This window comes from Biomphalaria glabrata, chromosome 14 (genome assembly GCF_947242115.1).
Source record: "Biomphalaria glabrata chromosome 14, xgBioGlab47.1, whole genome shotgun sequence".
In the NCBI taxonomy this organism is placed as follows: domain Eukaryota; kingdom Metazoa; phylum Mollusca; class Gastropoda; family Planorbidae; genus Biomphalaria; species Biomphalaria glabrata.
Genome location: NC_074724.1, coordinates 4,429,502 through 4,451,415, shown reverse-complemented (window position 1 = coordinate 4,451,415; position 21,914 = coordinate 4,429,502). Strand labels below are relative to the sequence as shown.

General features: G+C 32.1%; 1 protein-coding gene across 10 annotated transcripts in view; it reads right to left on the bottom strand.

Moving 5' to 3' along the window:
* The window catches only part of LOC106060595 (uncharacterized), a 30,485-nt gene extending 8,794 nt beyond the window's left edge, over positions 1-21,691 (bottom strand). For 2 of the 10 annotated variants that reach the window (XM_056010609.1, XM_056010614.1), the window contains exons 1-17: positions 21,532-21,688; positions 19,338-19,436; positions 17,791-17,969; positions 16,641-16,842; positions 15,915-16,214; positions 14,615-14,666; positions 12,761-12,827; positions 10,657-10,686; positions 9,349-9,444; positions 9,150-9,191; positions 7,584-7,613; positions 7,335-7,373; positions 4,280-4,324; positions 3,835-3,867; positions 2,976-3,065; positions 2,774-2,815; positions 317-373 (exon numbers count right to left, since the gene is read on the bottom strand). In XM_056010609.1, the coding sequence (XP_055866584.1) occupies positions 317-373; positions 2,774-2,815; positions 2,976-3,065; positions 3,835-3,867; positions 4,280-4,324; positions 7,335-7,373; positions 7,584-7,613; positions 9,150-9,191; positions 9,349-9,444; positions 10,657-10,686; positions 12,761-12,827; positions 14,615-14,666; positions 15,915-16,214; positions 16,641-16,842; positions 17,791-17,969; positions 19,338-19,419 (1,386 nt within the window). In that variant the 5' untranslated portion in view covers positions 19,420-19,436; positions 21,532-21,688. Of the gene's footprint in view, positions 1-316; positions 374-2,773; positions 2,816-2,975; positions 3,066-3,834; positions 3,868-4,279; positions 4,325-7,334; positions 7,374-7,577; positions 7,614-9,149; positions 9,192-9,348; positions 9,445-10,656; positions 10,687-12,760; positions 12,828-14,614; positions 14,667-15,914; positions 16,215-16,640; positions 16,843-17,790; positions 17,970-18,283; positions 18,664-19,096; positions 19,234-19,337; positions 19,437-21,387; positions 21,491-21,531 lie in introns of those variants that run through there. The other 8 variants (XM_056010611.1, XM_056010610.1, XM_056010613.1 and 5 more) reach the window with 8 other exon arrangements.
* Between the last annotated feature and the right edge of the window lie 223 nt (positions 21,692-21,914).

Genomic DNA, 21,914 nt, shown 5'->3' with positions numbered 1-21,914 from the left:
ATAGGGCAGATCTATAGGTCATCTAATTTTATGGTCGATAGTTAATGAGGTAGTCATGTGGCCTACACAACTAACAACCAACTGCTTTACTTTCCCCAACTACTGTTAATTTAATTTAGAGTTGGGTGGACTTAGAGGGTGCCCTAAAAATCCTGTGAGTCTTCACCAAGATTCGAACTCAGAACTGCTCGATTCAGACACCAAGTGCTTTACCACTCTACCACAATGCCCTTATTTACTAAATTACTTAAATTGAGCCTAACTAAGACCTTAGTACCATTTCTGAAAAAATATGTATAGAATATTAAATATTTACAGGAAAACTAGGATCATCCAATGGCTCAGGAGATGACAAAGGCGCCATTTTATTTTCCTGAAGAAAGAGACAAAATAATTGATGTTAGCTTGATAGCAAAGAAATGTTATTTTTATGAAGTTTAAAAAAGAACTGAGAAAAAATTAAAATAGGCAACTATTTTTACTCTATTCAATGTGTAACTTATCAAATTTTACTGAAATACTAGGGTCCTTTAATGACACAATAGATGACAAAGCAGTCAATTTATTTTTGTGGAGAAAGAGAACTCAAAAATTGATAATAGTTCTATACCAAAGAAGCTCTAATTTGATTAAGTTAAAAATAATTAATTAAAAAATGGGAAAAAAAAACTAGATGTACTAAAATAAAGCCTTAACAGCAAAATCTTAAGTTTTAATAGTATCATAAAGTAAAAAAAAAAGATGAAGAAAATGTAATTTTCCTATTGATCAAATGTAGTGGCTATCTATACAAGAATAAAAGAAGTTTGAAGGTTTTAGTGCTGAAACAAATTATGAATAAACATGACATGTAGCATATAATAATAATTGCACTAGGGTACCTAGAGGAAGGTGAAAATATGTTAAAACATAGATTAGCTCGAAGGAATACTTGAATCACCCACCCCGACTTGGCACCATCCCCTTAGCAGTGACCAGGTACCAGTCTAACATCCACTTAGACTATCCAACACTTTAAAAAGAGCATTTTCAAGGCAGCATTATTATCTAGTCTTTCTTTACATGACTACCCATCACCCACCCCTCATAGAGGTCACCCAAATTCCTATCAATAGTGATCCTCACAAACAATTCTACATATTAGAGCCTATTTCTATTTTCTTGCTTTAGGCCAGTGATGCCCAAAATACAACCCACGGGCCTAATCCGGCCCTCGATGTGGCTCCATCAGGCCCGCCGACACGTAGGCACAAAGTCTAGAAAATCCCCTATCCACAAATAAAAAGAATGGTAGCTAGATTGGTGCCAATTAAAGCCAAGATATTTGTTTCATAAAGAAAGAACATAACATTAAACAGCTTTATGAAACCAAACACATAAATAATAGTGGGGAATTCTTGGTTTGATACACCATTATTAAATTACACGTAGAGTGCAGCATTGATACGAATATTTGCCAAAAAGAGACAAGAAAATGAATCGGTTGTAAGACAAAGTAGCTTACATTGTAGAGACAGAGTAGAGACATGATGCCAATTTTTCAACGGCGAAGGCTTAAAAAAGTTGCTAGCAGTGATGGAAGAAATGAGTCTTAAAGAATGCTGTAAAAGCTATCACCTTTTATTAGGACAATTGCAAGGTGAGTAAAAGATATGGGTCAATTAAATGTCTATTCAAAACTAACAGACAAAAAGCTGTCAAGTCAAATGGAACCGATCATGTGTGACTTCATTGAATTCACCAACAAAATCTATGTGGCAAGGTGCTCAGTCAGGACCATATGATGGGGATCATGTCAAGTCTGGACCGTGTGATGATAATTATGTTCAGATCTAACAATGTTCGTCGTTTTAAAAATCCATCTGTGGCCAATGTGTCAAGTGCAACTGGAACAGATTGACTTACAAAACCAGACATTGCTGCTTAAGAACTATCCAGTGATGCAGACAATTAAAATATACTCTGTGTTGCTTGCAGAAATAAAGTAAATGCTAAGAATGATCACAATAATTACAAAAACTTGTTTGTGAGAACGTAATCGACTAACAGATGAGTATCCTAGAATTCTAGATTCAGTGGTTCGAATTGGTGTCTCATATAAGCAGTCAAAGTTGGTTTATGATAAACTTCCTATGAATTAATGTAACTACAAGATTCACGGGTTTCTAATACAAAAGGTTGCCTATTCCCTTTTTAAAAAAAACTTTTTTGTCTATGTGGCCCACGACACGAGTGTCAGAACTTAAAATGGCCTATCAGCCGTATAAGGTTGAGCACCACTGCTTTAGGCTAATGCCAACTGTGTATCTCTAAACAGTCATGTCTTTGTCCCATGTTGAATAGAAGCCTATTACAATGATTTGCTTTTTTTTTTAACTTCTTCAGTAATTATTATTTTTAGTTGGCCATTGAAAGTGAGATTCTCATACAAATACAGGAAGCCAACTTTTAAACTTTATACCCTAAGAGAATAAATGGTTTCTTTTTCCTGATCTCTTTTCCCTAAGAAATCTAAATCAAAGTTATTTCAGCTTCAAACTACAAAATAAAAAACAATGTTATAATCCCACAACCTCACTTCACAAGCTAATAAACCCAAGAGTGAATACAAACTTTCATAATACAGGTGAAATAATTAAAATTAGTTTCAAATGTTTCTATTTTATGCTTCTAGTTAATATTGCCCAAAATAACAAATCAAAAGGCTGACACTTCAGGTGGCAATAAAATAGGGTTTTGAACAGATAAACATAGTAACAATAAAAATTCTTACAAATGTTTGTATTCCTGCAGTTACTTTTCCCAAGCAATCTTCCTATTTAAGAAAATGAAATATGAATATTATTAGCTACAAACTTACAATCATTAAAACTAATATTATTGTCATAGTACTAAAGAAACCTTTGGCTCTAATGTTTTATTTAAACATTTCTAACACTTCTATTAAGCTAGTGGAGTTTTGTAAAGCCACAAACCAATGATCCTGATTGCACTGTCTTGGTCATTGATGCAACTTGCATTTTTACATTGGAAAGATCATTTTCTGTGAGATTATCTTTCTCATCCTAATGAAAAAAAGAGAATATTATATTCAAAATCTTTATAAAGTGAAGAACAATTAAAAACTTTTCGTACATATAGTAAAAATTAAGCAGGCCTTTAATGTTGACCACGGAAATAGTTGGATTTCATAAATGTCTAATGGACCACTCAGTCTGCTGGAAGGAAAGTTGGCATACTAAGTGGAGAAGAGCATATAAGTTAATAGTAGAGAAATGTTTTGTTTATTAGGCTGTTATGGCTAAAAACCAAGGGTTATGTCATTGCATGATATTAGGTTCTTCATAACTACCCATAGCCCACCCCTCATAAAGGTCGCCCAAATTCCTATCAATAATAGTCCTAACAAACAATTCTACATATTAGAGCCCGAGGTTTCTAACAAAGACAAAGATCCTAATTTAAATCTCATCAATCTCTCTCTAACAATACAGCAAGAGGACATTACTACATTACATATAAATAGTTTTGAAGATAAATAGAATTTGAAACTTTCAGAGCTGTTATTATATGTTACTTGTCATGTTTAGTCAGATTTGCAGTTTCAAAATAGTACCACATACAAACATCAAACCCTAAAAAACTGTTACAAATTCAGGTAATGTAATACTGGGGTAATTTGTATTTTTTTGAAGGAACATCTGAAACTAACATGTCATGTAATTTCTTTAACCAAAAAAAAAAAAATGTAAAATATTTTTTTTTTAATTGTTGAAGCATTACACAAAATTAATGACCCATAGTAGCTATAATACTATAATAATATGTTCTTACTTGGCCTGTTTGTTTCTCACTGTTTGAAGAAATCTAAACAAAAGAAAGGGAACAAATATTAAACAGGTGTGATACCAAAAGAATACTGACATAACAATAAGCCATTTGAAAACACAGCTATACGGTCTAAGAACTATGATGCAAAAACGCCAATCAATGCACTAACTTAAAGAGAGGACATATTCAGAAAGGTCATAAAACAAGTCAAAGCAGCAACACACAATTATTGTCTGGAAAGACTATAAAAACCTAAAACATAACTACGGACCATAATCTTTCTCTTTTCCTCAACTGACAGAAAAGGATAAATATTTACAAAAGAGCATTTCAAATATCATCGCAAATTATTCTTGCTAATAATATTACTCATGGCCTAACAGTCTAACATCTATTTACTTCCCTTTGTAAGGGAAGTAAGTTTAGTAAAAAGGAGTATGTCACATACCATCGGAACTGATTCTTCCTTGTTTTTCGACTCATATTTTTCAACCTGTAAATTACAATCTAACACTGTAAACATGTCAATTACAATCTAACACTGTAAACATGTAAATTTAGAGACACTTTAGGACAGAACATTAAAAAGTAAAGTAGAAATAATATGTAAACATTGAAACATAACTTACAAATACAAACACACATCCTAATAAAATACTAAGAAAGACACAAAGGTAAAAGGTACATTTTTTTATTCACAAAGCTAGAACATATTGTTCATGTCCTCCTTCTTCCCTAGTGCCATTAGAGCATCAAACAGGTTGCCTGAATCAGCCAGGAAAGCAAATGACTTAGAAGAGTTTAACTTTCTAACTTACATCCCCTAATAGATAATATATAGATAAGCATAATAATATTTTCTATTGGAGGAATCCCCGCTACGGTGAAGAAGAGGAAACCGTGCCTCATATTCTGTTTGACTGCCCCAGACTTGCTGATCTCCGTCTCGACAGGTCTGGGAAACCCAAAATTCTCGACCTGTATGGCGACATTTATGCACTACGCAAGACAGCAGGGTTTCTGTCCAGGGCTTTTGCAAGAGAGGATTTGAGCCTCTCAAGCCCTCACTCTAATGGAGTTTGATGATGATGATGATGATTGGAGGAATATCTTTCATTTATTTATGGTTCATCTCAAACACTTTTTCATGTGGCTGTGGAGCCCTATTTTGGAGAGACACTCCTGTCCAGAAATATTCCAGGTTAAAGTGGCTTTCACTTCAGTGGTAGAGGAGCTGGCCATTTTTGACATTGTTTGTTTTTCTTCCAGAGCTGAGGCCCATGTTCTTTCACTGATCATAGCTTTCTTGGTCACTGTCTTTCTCCATCTGGTGCAGTCTAGAGCTATGTCTTCCCATCAGTCAGTATTGATGTTCACTGATTTGTGGTCCCATTTTATTACATCTATGTAACAAAGGTGGGGGTGACCAGTTTTTCTTGAGCCTGTTGCAAGCTGTCCATAGAGGATGACTTTCGGGATGCGATTGTTTTCCATCTGGCAAACATGTCCAAGCCAGCGCAAGCGGCGTTGTCTGAAGACTGTAAAGATGCTGGGAATACCTCTTCACCAGACATATAATGGCAACAAAACACCAATATATAGTATTTATTGTTATGAGATTATCAATGAACCTTAAGTACATTCACTGTGTCTAATTACTTAAATATAATTGTTTAAACACAGTAAATAATACAGCAAATAATATAGTAAATATAGTGATGGGCAAAAGTTAACTAAAAAGTTGCTAACTTTTAGTTTAACTAAAAAAAATTAGTTAAGGCCAAAGTTTAATTAAAAAAAAATAGTTTAGTTAAAATCCTAGTTTAATTAATTTTTTTTAGTTACAAACTAAAAAGTTTAATTACAAATTTTACAAACTTTTTTAACATACATACGGTCATACCAATAAATATTTAGATATATGTAATTCGGAGGATATATATAATGAATGATAGAGAGGAGAATAAACTAGAGGGTGCACAGGTCACTAGAAAGCCTTTTGACCTTTACCCTATAATGGCCACTATTCCCGCCTTTTAAAAAAAATACACGTGTTCATTATATTTCTAGCAAGTTTCGCTGCTTGATAAATCCTGATAGTTCCTTGCTTCTATAGATCTACATTTTGCTGTTTTTTTTATTAAACACCAGTGTGTTCCTGTATAGCTGCAGGCAAAGAATTTTGCTTTACTATCAGGGCCTATAGTCTAGATCTAAAAGAAATGTCGACTCTTTGTATTTTAAAACTTTTTACTAGATAGATCTAAAGTTAGAGTCTAGTGACGTCTAGTCTATTAGTATTAGTCTATCCCTACTATACTATTCTACTATTACTATTAGATCTATCTATAGTCATAATAGTCTATATTTAATTATTTTAGTCTCTTAGTCTTAAGTAGAGTCTAACTCTTAGTAGTCTTAGTCTTAGATCTAAATGTAAATTTAAAATTATAAGTCAATAATATAGATCTATTTTAAATCTATTAGTTTAGAGATTCTACTATTCTAGAATTAGAGCCTAGATTAGATCTAGATATATCTAGAAAATTCTAGATTACTTATTAGGCCTATAGGCCTAATAAGACCTAAGATGCAAAGATGATAGATCTATAATATTAATGACTATAATAGGCCTACTAATAATAGTCGTCACTATACTAGATCTAATACTAAATTAACTAAATCTTGACTAGATCTACATCTACTTCTATTATAATTATACTTATATCTACTATCTAGATCTATTAGATCTAGTATTATCTACTACAGTATATTATATTTATTATAGTATATATTATAGATCTAAATACCCATATCTTGTTATAATCATAATTATAATAATCTAAAATCTCTAGATCTAGAGCTACTAAGACATCTACTAGACTTACTAGACTCTATTTAGATCTAGTAGTAGTAGTAGTAAGTAGTAACTAGTATTTCTTAAATTATTTTTAGATTAAAATATTAATTATTTGATCTTGGTCTAGTAGCTAGATCTAATTCTAGATCCAGATTATATTTCTCCTGATCATTTCGTTTGTAGAAGATATTAGATCCAGAATATTCTAGAATTTAGAGTTAGTTAGCGAGTCAACATGCAGTTTTATCATTACTTCTAAAAAGGTAACTTATATTAGAACTTGGACAATTACTTCTAATTTCTTTCTATAATAGTATCATTCTAGTCTAATTCTAGTGACTCTATTAAGATCTACATCTATCCCATAAAGACATTTAAATCTTTTTTCATGTGCACAAATAAATGTTTATTACATTTTGCTAAAGAGATTGGTTGTTGTTTATATTTTTCATGTTTGGCTGTTTCGTCCTTAAAAAAAGGTCAAAATAGTTAGTAAAAGTTTAACTAAAGTTTCTTAGTTTAGTTTAACTAATTTTTTCAATTTGTGATTAACTAAAAGTTTAATTACTTTTTTTTAGTTCAAACTTAGTTTTAGTTTAACTAAAAAAATTTAGTTTAGTTCCCATCACTAAGTAAATAATACCTGCTTTTTTTTTTTTGCAAACGCCTTAGGCTGTTTTTCCTAAATGAAATAAGTAGAGTTTTCTGAGTCATTTAGATTAAAAGAGATTAATACTACAATAGATAGATATTATATTGAAGAGTTCTCTGTAAAACTTAATTATTAGCAGGGTTCTCTGTTAAACAAAGTCCACATTTTCTAAGTATAACTTATATTCTAGAGCCATGTTAATTGAAAGTTAAACAAACTAAATGTTGCACTTACACTTACACTTCTGAGAGTCTCATTAACTGAATTCTCCTAAAAATAGTTATAAAAGCAAATAATATTCAAGTTTTAATCATATCATTTTTTAAATCTTTCTTCATATAACTGGCATGGTTAATGGACACAACCTTAATGTAGCCAGCTAAATAAGAAGCTTCGAAAATTTGATTCAGCTGTGCTAAAATTGCATACAGTTAACATACAACTTTTTAAATACTAAGCATATCAACACTTTCTTCAGCTATTTATAGTTTTTCTGCTAAAGATGAAAATTTCTAATAATGTTTCCCTTCAACAGTGGTACATTTTGCTATTTAGAAGATGTATAATCAAAGTTCTGCTAAGGAGCCCTAACTAGCTAAAAAAAATTGCCAAATCAAGATAAATATTAAGGCTTATAGACTGTTCCTTGGGTAGGTGACACACACAAAAGCCAAACTTTGTATCAGAGATTTCTTATAGCAAATCAGGAGTGTCACTAAATTACCAGCTAGCTTCAAGTTATTCAAGAGCTATTCACATTTTTTACCCCCTAACCCAAAGCTTCTTCTGGACAATAAAAGAGGAGGGTGAGCAACAGCACAAAGCCAAATAGTGTTAACTCTTTATATCCGTAATTATTTTTCCATGTTCTGACAGATTCACAAATTTTCAATATTTGTACACTCTATCCTATTATGATTAAGCTTCAATAACAATTTTGTTTGTAATCAGAAAACGTTACTTTGGGTATCAATTTATTGGGGAATGCATAACACAAGTTATACTTTCTAAAATCAAAAATTTATTTAATGTAGTGGAGTCAAATCAATGATGGTTTTGTTAATTAGGAGAGAAAGAGTTAATATGCCCTACAACAGTTTTTGAAGTGCTGAGAACAGACCATGATTACAGAGCCAAAAATGTGGTAAATGAAAGGAAACTGTGACACAATAAAGACATCTTCTTAACTCTTTCTCTCCTTACTGACAATACCAACATTGATTAGACCCTATTAAATAAAATTAATTTTTGGTTTTATAAACTTTAATTTGTGATATATAAAAAGAGCATGCAATTTCCTATAATTCTATACCTAATATAATATTTCCTGAGAACAAACAAAAAAGTTATAAAAGTTTAATCATAAAAGGGTAGTGAAACACAAATTATTTTTTTTAGAAACATTATAACTTATAGATAAAGATAACTATAGATTAAGATAATACACTGAGCAAAAAGTTAGTATTCTAGGAAACTATATGTGACTGTACAACAGGCAAGCTTTTGGCAGAGACACTAAACATGCTATTGGAACTAAAATGAGCAAAGCATAAATTACGAAAGCAAAGAATCTTCAAAATGGTAGCACACAAGAAACTTGATAATAGTAAATACTTAATCAGGTCAAAATGTAGGTATAATTTGAATGAATGTCTCAAAAGGTTTGGGTTTATGCTTCTTAAATCCCTAGGGAAGAGGTAAATGTTTAGTCAGTCAAGTACACAATTTACCAGGCTGACACTTCTGGTGGCAATAATATAGTTACAGTTTTGAAAAGATAAACATAGAAACTATAAAAATTCTTACATATGTTCGTATTCCTGCAGTTACTTTTCCCTCGCAATGATACTATTTAAGAAAATAAAATATGAATATTATTAGTTACAGACTTACAAGCATTAAAACTAACATTGTCATAGTACTAAAGAAACCTTTGGCTCTATTGTTTTATTTAAACATTTCTAACACTTCTATTAAGCTAGTGGAGTTTTGTAAAGCCACAAACCAATGACTCATGTTGCCCTTGCTGTTTCTTGGTCAATGGTGCAACTCGAATTTGTACATTGGAAGGATCATTTTCTGTGAGATTATCTTTCTCATCCTAATGAAAATAAGAGAATATTATATTCAAAATGTTTACAAAGTGAAGAATTCTATAATGAAAACCTTTTTGTACATATAGTAAAAATTAAGCAGGTTTTTATCCCCTGCCTTTATTGTTGACCACGAAATAGTTGAATTTCATAAGCTTCCGATGGACCTCTCAGTCAGGAAGGAAATTGGCATACTAAGTGGAGAAGAGCTGATAAGTTAATAGTAGAGAAATGTTTTGTTTATTAGGCTGTTACCTGACATTGTGTTCTTTATTTTTGTAAGTCTTTCAATGGTATTATGTCCAAATGGATAATTATGCTTGACAAATATTTAGACAGTTACGGTAAAACAACCAAGAGACTTTAGCAGAACAAATAATAGTTTATTATATATATATATATATACTAACACTATAATATAATCACAATATCCACAGTATAAGTAATAGAATCAAGGAATACAATCCATTAATATCTTATTCTATACAATTACTCATTGAATATTCCAACTTTTGACCAAAATGTCCACTCTGCGCTACTGACTAGTTAGTAATTGAGTCCTCTGACTACTAAAACTTGACTCTCTCTTACTGGGGTATGGACTTCAATGCTGAATATCTTGACAACTGACCTAAAATGTTTGTTTGTAAAATGTTTTACATGTTTCGGATGTTCCTTCAGAGTGGAAGATAATTACTTCCTAGTCCAAACCTCCCGCAGGACAACAGGGGATGGGAGAGGGCAGGGTTTGAACCCGGGACCATCGATAAATCTGAATGACAGTCCAGCGTGCAAACCGCATGACCAGGCAGCCATCCAACAAGACCTAAACATGATTAACTCAGTTTGCTCCAGCACTTGGTTTGTTGTGAATACTAAATCTCCAGCTGAACAAAGAGAAATGAAAAGGTTTTATAAGAAAATTATCAGGAAGAAATACCAACAACCAGTGAAAGACAAAGAAAGATCATCTCAGTGATGTTGGACAGAAAGATAGATGGGCCCAACACTTTCAGCCACCAGAATCTATCCCAGACATACCAGCAGAATCAATGGTAAATGTGGGTCCTCCTACTGAAGTGAAATTATCAAGGTAATTAAAAGTGCAAAAAATTTGAAAGGTGGCAGGCCCAGATGGAAATGCTTAAAGCAGACCTCAAAACATCAGCTGAAATGCTACATAAGCTGCTATGCAAGATTTACACAAACTTTCAACTTACTTTCTCTAAATCCTCCTTATTAGATCCACACTGTGAGCAATGTGTCATGGAAAAAAAAAAGAAAAAATTAGAAATTAATTTCAAGAAACTATTGAAAGCTAAACATATGACTAAGATATGACCAAGGTGAATATGTTGAAAATTACAATTTATATTTTAAAGGCTAAATGTTATTAAAATATATATTAAGAAAATGTTACTATTAAACCTAGCTTTAACATCAGCCGTTGTTGTTAAAACGCAATCGGAGATTTTATCACATGGAAATAAATCCATAAATATCAAGCTTTTTAATGTTTCCAATGTCACAGAATGCAGGAGCATTGAAAAGCAAAATATTTTAATAAACCATTTATTATTTGTGCATTTTTCCGTAGACTACTCTAGAATCAAATTGATTACAAATAGGGTTTTGTGCTGCTCAGCAAAAATTCATAAGTAGCACCTAATGTTTGGTTGCTTAAACTTAATTGGAAACAAAATTAGTAGCCTACTAATATGAATAGCTAAGCTGGCCTACTATGGTTACAATAGGAGTAGAATCTACTTTTTGTACTAAGCAAGAATAGTCTACAAATAGACAAACCTATTTTAATATTTATCTCAGCATTTGCTTTATTTCATACTGTGTATTAGAAATAGATTACACCCTTTGTTTTTTTATTCTTAGGCCTTGAATTGTTATATTGTAGCCCCAAAACATGACATGAGAGAATGAATTTGTATCTAAGAATTTGGTAAAAAGATAAATGTTTTATTGGCTATAAGAAAATTGTTTAAAGTTATGTAAGGATATGATGTCTATAAATTAAATTTATCCATCAAATTAAGGTTAATTTTATTTTCATATTTAATATGTAATTATACATTAACATATAATCTCATAATATTATTCCAGAGGAGCCAATAGGCCCTAAAAAAAAAACAATTTTGATTGACTCTTAATAATGAGCAATTAGGGCCTACTTTTATAAGTAGGATGACTGATATACCTTTAGCCTAGAAGCAAGAACCAAGAATAGATATAAATGTAAATTAAACATTGTTATCTAAAGCATTTTGACTTTAAGATATTAGCAAATGTATACTACAAACAGGTCTAAAATATATTTGACTTGTTAATTTTTTTATGTCCCTTCAGGAATGAAGAGTATTACATTCCATCAGGAGATGGCAGAGGGCCTGGTTCAAACCAAGAGAAATCCAGATAACAGTTACCTAATGGCATGTATGTTTGTCACTTGGACTACTTAACCTTAGCTCTCATATGATGATCTTATTAGTTATAGAGTTGGTTGACAGAAACTGGGTTTAAGAAAGAAGGAATTGTGTTTTTATTATGATTAAAATTTTTAGTTTATTTTAGAGAGATTGTTGAACAGGAAAGGAAATGTAATTATGTTTTATGTTTTGGTTAAAGAGTAGAGTTACTGCCCTTCAGATGTTATTGTTCTAGTGGTTCTTAAGTTAAGTTATCTACTCAAGATATGTAGTTTTTCAAAGACTTAGAAATCATTGAGTGTACTTAATTTTGTCATAGGGTTAATTATATTTCATTATTTGGATTAAATACTGTTAGACTTTGTTAGACCTACATAAAATATTTGGAGATTATATTTATTTAATCCAATTTTGGCAGTAACATTTGTATAGTGACTGTGATGTAGCTTATGAAAATTTGTTTTGGCAATAGAAGTAAGACATAACAGTTAATTAATTTGATCGTGTTTGGCAGTTCCATTGTAGTAATGAGTAGTAGTTTGGAATTAGTGTTTTTCTTACAGCAACCTTGACAATCCTTTTTTTAATGAATTAAATATGTGTTAACACTGCAAAAGTTTAATAATACCAGTGTTAGTGGGGGGTTTTTTGTTTTGTTTTTTATCTTTACAGTGTTGTCTGTTTTTAGAAAAAAAAAATCTTTGAAATACTTAGACTTGTTGATTCATGAGATCAATGGAAATTCACAACACCTCGCCTGCACTACATTTGTGCAAGGTTTCTACTTGATCCAAGAATGGCAAGTGGGAGAAATAACAGGTATTAAAATTATACTAGACAGAGTGAGCAGTTATAAGCTTTGTAATCAATGAGTCTAATGTACCTTTCTAGTTTTCTTCTTATAGAAAAATGCAACAAGTATGATTATGGCAAGTGTCAGGATGATGCCACTGAAACAAAAAGATTACAATAAAAAGATACAAAATGTATTACTTCTTACTGTATTACAAACTAATTTTTTTCTTAGAAAATATTTAATAGGAATAGTTTCACTTTAAGGATTTGTTAAGCCTTAAAAAAAAAAGTGTATAGCCTATATATTATTATTTACATTGGTCTGTAGGCTTTGGGCTACAAATCGTAAGAGATTGTACATCTAAAGAAATGAACAGAAAACAACAAACTCTTTGAACGTGAAGTAATGAAAGTGAAATGGTGTAGGACTAAATCACTAGTATTTAACATATCAAAGCCTCAAAGGTAAGAATTATTCTATTTGTTTTACATGTATCAGATGTTGCTCCAGAAATGAACATATTACATTTGAGCACAAATGTCTAGCAGGACAGAAAGGGAGGGCAGCATGAAGGATTTAAACCTGGAACCTTTGAGACACATACCACATGACCAGGCAACCATTCTGACTATTCCAAGCCTAGTTTGGAGACAGAGGTTTAAGGCGTGATGTACTTAACTCTATATTGTAAGCATTGTGAAACAGAACTGGGAAAATAATATGTCTTAATTAGTTAATAATCACCAACAAAATGTACTTTTAAGATATTTGAGTTATATTTGAGTTACTAAAAATAATTAACTTGTATTAACAATTAAATCTAGATCTTGTAACTTTTATTTCAGCATTTGTTGTTTTTTTTATTCAGTCTTTAATGCATCATGTCAATAGATTTGCTGACAAACTAACCATTCAACATTTTCGCAGCCTTTTTCCTTAGAGTTTCCCCAACACCCCAAGACATTCACTTGAAACCAGTGGACCCTAATGCCACTAAGCTCAGGCATTCATCTAGCAAGCTTCCAATAACAGCACTGGAGACCATCTATGCCTTCAAACCCAGTCCTGAGTGAGCTATTATAGCACGGTGCAGGACAGGCCACTGTGCTGTTGGTTCATATTTCTTATGACTTAGGCCAAACTTTGACTCACTGTGTCACAGCTGCAGGGAAGTCCAAGAAACTGTCTCATATTTTTCTGACTGCCTCAGACTTATCTTTGTCTCAACAGTTCTTTCATTTGAAATCTATCCAAAAACAGCTATCAATATATAAACAGATGGATCAGCATTCAAAGCCACCATCAATGCTGGTTTAGGTGCCTTTGAAATAAGTGCAACCTGTGATGATTACTGCTCAAACTTCCAGGCCTAAATTGAGGCAACGACCATATAGCATTTCAGGCAGTTGAAAAGAAATTATATGATGCAACACAGCCACCATCAGATAATGTTGTCTTTAGAGACTACCAATCCGCCCTGCAAGCTTTTACCTGCAACACCTCATCCTCACCACTAATCATGATAATCCATCATATGATGTCAAAATTAAGAAATATCAGAATCACATTGCAGTGGATCCCTGGACACATTGGCATCACAGGAAATTAAAAGGCCAATAAACTATCAAAGGCAGGATCATCTATGGAACAACCAGATAGACTGGTTAACTACCTCATCCTGAGTTCAATGTTAGTCAACAATCACAAAGAAGAGTGGCTCAACCAAATGGCATCATGAAATACAACCAGAGATACGTACAAAGAAATGACCATGCCAAACTTCCTCCTCTGCAAAGAGCAATCTACAATCTTTTCAACTATGAACTGGACACACACTTTAAATTACCACCTTCATCATTATCATCAAATGTATTTGATGATGATAATTTCAGCATTAAATAGTTATAAATTATATCTTTAAAAATATAAAAAATACTATACCATATCACAGGTATTATTATTTTAATGTAATCATCACTGCCGTTGTCAGAACCTAAACAAAATATAAAAATAAATTAATTACTAAGTTAAAACAACTTAAACAATCTTTGTATCATTTTAAGTCAGACTCTATTCATTGATTATATAACTTTTGAAATCATAAGTTCTCTTATTAGATTAAAAAAAACTTGTCCAGTCTTGATCAACTAATTTTGTAACCACATTTTTTGAGCTAGCCAGTCTTGAGCTGAATACATAAAGTAAACAAGTAAAGGTACCCCTTAAAACCAATTGCTCCAAGCAGAGGATGTAAAGCTCATTTGTTTCTATATGGTGGATGGTTAATAAGGATGTCATGTGGACAGCACACAACCAACCACCTTTACTTCCCTAAAGTATGTAATGTACCCCATCTGACTTCTAAAAAATCACAAAAATTAAAAAGCCAGTCTTCATTGGGATTCAAACTCAAGACCACTTGGTATGGAAGCCAACAGCTTTACTTATGAATCACCACGAATATATAATAAGTGTAAAAAAAAAGATTAGTATGTCTAAGCAAATGGTTTGAAAACAACACATTGATCAACACTTTTCTAAATAGAATTTAGTTCCTGTTTCACTCTTATACTTTTTAATCATTACTTTCACATAATTTTTCAGTGCTGCATTACTCTCAGCGAACAATTCGCTAGCGTTTGTGAGTGATATGTTACTCTCAGCAAGTAACTTGGCGTACAATATTTTTTACTATCTTTATAATGTTAAACTTTTTATTTTTCACCTGTGAGAGTGATTGTTCTTTGTTTTGATTGAAAATAGGATGTGGGATCAAGAATTTAAAAATAAAATGACAAAATTATGTTAGTTTATATCATGGGACCAAAAATATTTAAATAAAACAATTTCTTTGTGCATTCTTTCCTCTTTTAAATTTGAAGTGACTAATATTGTTGAGATATGTGATTTCTTAGTATTTAAGGATTAAAAGTAGAATCCTAAGGTTAAATCTTTCAGTATATCAATCTTTTAATGAATTTTCTTATAAATATATATTTTTCCATACTCAGTTTAAACTAATTAAAAGAAATATTTTTTTAAATAAATTTTTTTTCTTACAATTTTGTAGCCAATTCATTTTTTTTTAAAATAAAGTCAAATATGTTAGATTTTATAATAGAATAACAAAGTTACATCAGTTTTTGTAACACTACCACCTTGCTAATTTTGTTTGCCTTGGAAAACTCAATTGTTTTAATTAAAATAATTCACTCTGAAAAAGTTAAAGTGTACATGCTACCTGGCATACCCAAGAGTATCTCACAGGTATATTTCTTCTTATATACATCTTCATGACATACAGTCACAGTAAGAGTCACTAAAACAGCACTCTGGGCTTGATGTCTCTTTTCATATTTCAGAATACTCTGGTCCTCCACTTTGGAAGCTGTGTCATTGAACTCAAGCTGCAGTTTGCAGGGCTTAAGAGAGCCATTGCAGGCAGCCTCAAGTTTTATAACATTACTGTCAAGAGTGATTATTTCTTTATCATTGGCTGTTTTGTCATTGATTTTTAAGTTGACATTTGTTGAATCTGGATCTGAACAATCATCAAAAAAAAATTATGATTAAATATGTTAAATTAGGACTATATTCCATAGAAATATATGGTTAACAAAAAATTTTACTAAAATTTACAAACAGAAAAATGGATACTTTGACATCTATATTTTCAGGTCACATATTAACAATGCTATAAACCAAAATATGCTGGCTGTGTACCAACAACACTATCTTACTTAAGTCAAAGTAAGTCTTGCCAACTAAATTAAATGCTAATAGATAAAAAAAATAATATGCAGATTTCATTATAATTTGGCAGAAGTGTTGAAAACTTAATACATTTTTTTTCTAGGGATAATAAAAGTTAAAAAATCAACAGGAAATTCTTACAGTAATGCACATACTTTTTTTCTAGTCATTTATGCAGACCAAATGCTATTTTCTTATTTATAATAATACTTACTATATATGCCAGGCAGATTTATTTCTGCAGCAATTTTTGTAGCATTTTTATACAACAAGTAAGCACTGATCTTTCCTTGGCTGAGTGTGGGTGTAGCAGGAAGTTTGACAAAAAATCTATAGATATTGTCTTTTTCAGTAGTAGTGTAGGAACATGATGGGTTATCAATGGGAGTTTTAGTTTCCATTGCACACACAGAAAGCTGAAAGAAAAAAATATATTAGGTATGCAAAACAGAAATATGTTTACACCTACAAACTTAGCTGAAGCTGAGACTGAAGAGAACTTTTCCAAAACCTGAAGCTGCAGATAACTTTCTAAATGAATTAAAATCTATTGACTTATAAGTAAGTTCCAGCTGTCTAAAATTAGCACTTTTCTCCATCTCAGTCACATATATATATAATATATATATATATTCTTTTTGTTTCTTTTCATCTAAGTCTGTCCTAGGCAAAAACCTTAATCAACCATCGGTGGATAATCGTTATGCTTGCCCTGTAGGCCTTAAGAAAGTTTGACTAATTTCTTTTAAATGTTTTACTTCAAAAAAAAACTTTACCATAAACTAGCCAAACATTTTGCCAAATGTAAAGTTCCTATTTCAGACATTGTGATCTATGAAACAGATGATGTAAAGTCATCTGTATTTGTGGCCCAATGACCAACCACCTTTATTTTTCCCCAACAAATATAAGGTACCCATTAGAGCTGGGTGGACTCAGTCCTAAAGATCCTGATATTACCAGTCTTCACCAAAATGTAAACCAGGGACCCCTCGGTTTAGAGGCCAAGCATTTTATCATTCAATCAATGTTAAGTAACATGGCCTTACAGAAACATATGATGAAATAAAAAGTTGTCAAATGTACATAATAAAGTTCAAACTTGGAGCATTAATACTGACAATAATTAGTGAATTCTACAAAGTCTAGCAACCAAACTAGAAACATTAAGTCAAAAATCCTGATGTTCAAAGTGAATCCCAAGTAGATAACCCTGAATAAATCTTTGAAAATGATCTCTGTAACCCATTACTAGAAATACATTATTATATTCAGTTTATCCTATAATACTAGACACATCATTTGTATTTATTATTTTTAAAAAAAAGAAGGAAATAATTAAACAATCAACAAACAGTACTTACTGCTTTTGTGCTATCTGAACTGAAATATTGGTCAATCATAATGTATCTGGAAAGTTGTGCATCTCCATTCAAATCAGCTTCCCCTTCAATAAGTAATATATTGTTGGAAGCCACCAGACCTTCTGAACAGAAAGTGTCAGACTGTAGGTTTGTGATCTTGATACTCTGTCCATCAGCACCTAAAAAAATGTATTAAATTAATCCCACTTGATCCATGACATCTCTCCAATACATATCATATATATATATAGCTTTCATTGGATAATTAAGCCTAGAGTCGCCTAGACATATACTTTACATTGACCATCAATCAAAACAGTAACAGATAACTATTGATCTAGAATCAATTATACAATAAACTTTTAATACATTATCCCCAACATCTAGATTTAATTAATTAGCTCTAGATCTATATTATAGGCCTATTAAATATTTTAAAATAAAGCTCAGTTCATAATCATACAGATCTATTATATAATTGTATTTCATTCACCTTTCTCTTAGTCTGTTAAACCATGGGGCACCACACAAGATCTGTCAACCTGGACAGGCATATGTCCATCATTTGATAATTGATGTCGCCTTACCATTGCTTCCTCTTCTTTTTTTTCCCCTGCAATTGTTCCCCAAAAGAAGGTCTTTGCGAGCCCTGAGGACCTACTGTGATGTGGTCATAGAGTTTGAGTAGGCTACGTTTTTTTGACAGTGGTTAACAGGTCATCGTGGGGACTCCATTACTAGAATCTAGTAACTAGATCTAGATCTACCTTTTTTTATGTATATTTATTCCTTTTTGTAGATGCTTTTTCGAAAAAAAAAAGTATCCATTTCTATCATTTTTAGATCTAGAAGTAGAGTCTATTTGTTAATCCATTTATGATTTACAGTCTAGTTGGTGATTTTCAATATTCTTTTCTATTACACTAGATCTAGAGATCGATATCTAGACTCTCTATCTAGATCTGTCTTTGTTATTTTCTTTGCAAAAAAAAAGTTCAGTGTCTGTGATAAAAGTGATATGAATGACACTTTGTTGGGTGAACGAAATTTCGGGGAATGATCATCGATTGGATAGGCCATTCCTAGACTATCTTATATCTAGATCTAGATCTTCTAGTATAGATCTAGTTCTTGATACTTTTTTTTATACTTCTGACACTTCTGTCAATAGTAATCTATACATTACGGTGCATAAAAAAATGAAAACTAAAATGGTCTAAAAGTAGCAGCAGTATTCCGTAATATATTATTTAAATAATAGATAACATCTAGATAGATATAGGCCTATTATAGATTCTAGACATACAAATCAGTTTGTTATAATAATAATAAGGCTTGTCTTCGAGTCCGAAGATAACAGAATGTGGAATGGCGCAGAGGCCAATCTACCGTGGCTACACAGCCCCAGCTGTAACCGGACTGTAACCTACATATTTTGCCAAAACCAGGGCATGCATAACCATCGATGTCCGCCGGTGGTCGATTATATTTCTAGATTAAAGTGCTTCTAGAAAGTATAAATTTAAAAACAATATTTGTGTTCTTACCGAGAAATAAAAGAAAAGCTGCAGAAAAAATTAAAATTACTCTGTTCCTTGTTCGATCCATATTACAATAAAAATATTTCATGCTTTGCCTTCACCGTGCTGAAGAGAGAAATAAACATAATACAAAGTTCTTTTAATTTTAGGGTTCTAATAAAATAGGCCTACACAGAAACAAAAAGATAAGCACTTTCGTTGTTCTTGTCTTTGTGTCAAGATGAATTTGTACATATATATTCTTTCTTCCTGAATTAGTGTATTATAAGATTAGATAATGGAATGGGTTTCATGAGACAGCCAGGAAAGCCAGCTTAGTGACTTCGCAAAGTTTTGGTTATTGAATAACATGCATGACTAGACTGACTAAACTGGACACGCTTAATAAGACGTAGTCATCTTTTTGTATTATAATTTTATAAGATATAGCGACAATGACTTAACTGAGTTTAAGTCATCGATTAACATGCTTGACTAGATTGACACATGAAATGCGTAGGACGTAATTATCTTCTTTTGTAGGCCTAACGGTCTGTAATAAATAAGACAAGAAGATAAGATTAGATTTAGGTCTAAATTTGATTTATACCAACTTGTTTCTTTTTCCTGATATCACGCCCTGATATCAAATATCCTATTTAAACATCTATAGATCTATGGGAGCTATATAACAAAAAAATGTTTAAAATAAAATAGAAAGAAAGAAGAAATGTGAACTTTAAGAATGTATAAACTCAGTAAGAGATTTCAATAAACCCTATAGCTCTCTTATATCGACATCAACTCCCTGCAACTACTGACTTCTAATTGTCATAAGAGTTGAGTTTATGACTCTTTAAGCTCTAAGTCTATGGAAGCTTGCCTCTATCTGCTTGTCTGAACAAACTTCTGTTTGGTAAAGATCCAAGCAGAAATAAATTATTACATCCCTATATTACCGATGGTTCATATCCTAAGGCGCTTGGATTAGAAGCGAGGCCAATGACCGAGCACATCAGGGAAACGCCATCATATTTCTTCTCTGTACCACATCAACCGGACAGGTGTCCGCCATAAAAACGGTCCTTTGAGGAACGTTGTAGGGATAGTGACCTGTTTCTTGAAGCTTTCTCCCACCCCAGACAATATGCTACAATGGACTGTTCTTTTTTTTTTTTTTTGCTTCGCTATTGGCCTAATCATCTCCTATAAAACAACCTTGTTTACTTCTGAGGCTATTAGTGGGCCTACTTGGCCCAGTGTTACGATCACTGTGCAACATCTTTGTTAGAACTCTCACTCGTCTGGAGTAAGGATTCCATGTAGACCAACGGACATAAAGAGTCTGATGGAGAGGAATGTCTAATTATAGTAGGCCTATAGTGCAGGGCGGACAAAGTAGGCCTATAGTGCAGGGCGGACAAAGTAGGCCTATAGTGCAGGGCGGACAAAGTAGGCCTATAGTGCAGGGCGGACAAAGTAGGCCTATAGTGCAGGGCGGACAAAGTAGGCCTATATATAGGCTAATATGGGCATTTGAGCAAATGCTTGGAATGAATGTAGAGCTCAAAATTGTTTTGAGTTCTTTGCGAGGCCCCACCAATCGGATGCCCTAGTTTTCCTATGCCCAAGGCCGGCCCTTTTAGGGGACCTAAGAAAAACAAATTTTATATATAGGCCTACCATCAGTAATGGTAAATGTCACCACCTGATATAAGTACATTGTATATCTTCTATATCTTCACAAAATGTACCTTTAGAAGGCGCTTTATCTGGGTTTTGTAAGGTCACGGTATTGTAGCCGTTTATCCGGAAAAAAATTAATACCTTCTATCTAGGCTGTATCTATTATCTCTACTGTGACTATAGGCCTAAATTTTAAGCTTGTGATTTAATCTAAATATGTAGGCTCTATTGCCGATATATATATATATATATATATATATATATATATATATATATATATAAATAGCTACAAAAATAAAAATGAAAGTTTGGCTCAAATCGTTTATTTAGAAACGGTGTACCCAGAAGTAAACAATTTTTAAAAAATACAATAAACAATAAATTAATTTACTTTGTTACACTTAGTATGGCAGAAGATAAAAGTAAATCTCATTAAAGACTTGATAAATGATTAAAATAATAATGATCCCATTTCACATTCTAATAGCATTAGCCTACGTCCAGGCATACTAAATATGTTATGTACAAAACATACCGAGTTCCTGTGCGGATCATAAATCATCAATGACTTGTGTAACAAATCGCCATATCCATAGTAGTAAACAATACACCTAAGCACTTTTTTTTTGCTTTAGTTTGTTTATTGGTTTAAAAATAGATTAGGGAGATTTTGGTGTTCTTTAAATAGCATGACATTACGAGCGTTGTTATCATTCAAACGTAGACTGTACCTAATACCTACTTCTAATCTCAAAACTTATGCAAAAACAGATAGACCAAGAAAATAATTTCGGAAATACCAGACATTTTGTTTTAGGCTTGTAGTTACGTGTCTCTCTACAATGCTTTTTTTTTACTTTCTTCGGAAAACATGTAAGCTTCCATGAGAATTCGATAAAAATGAACGATTTCCAATAA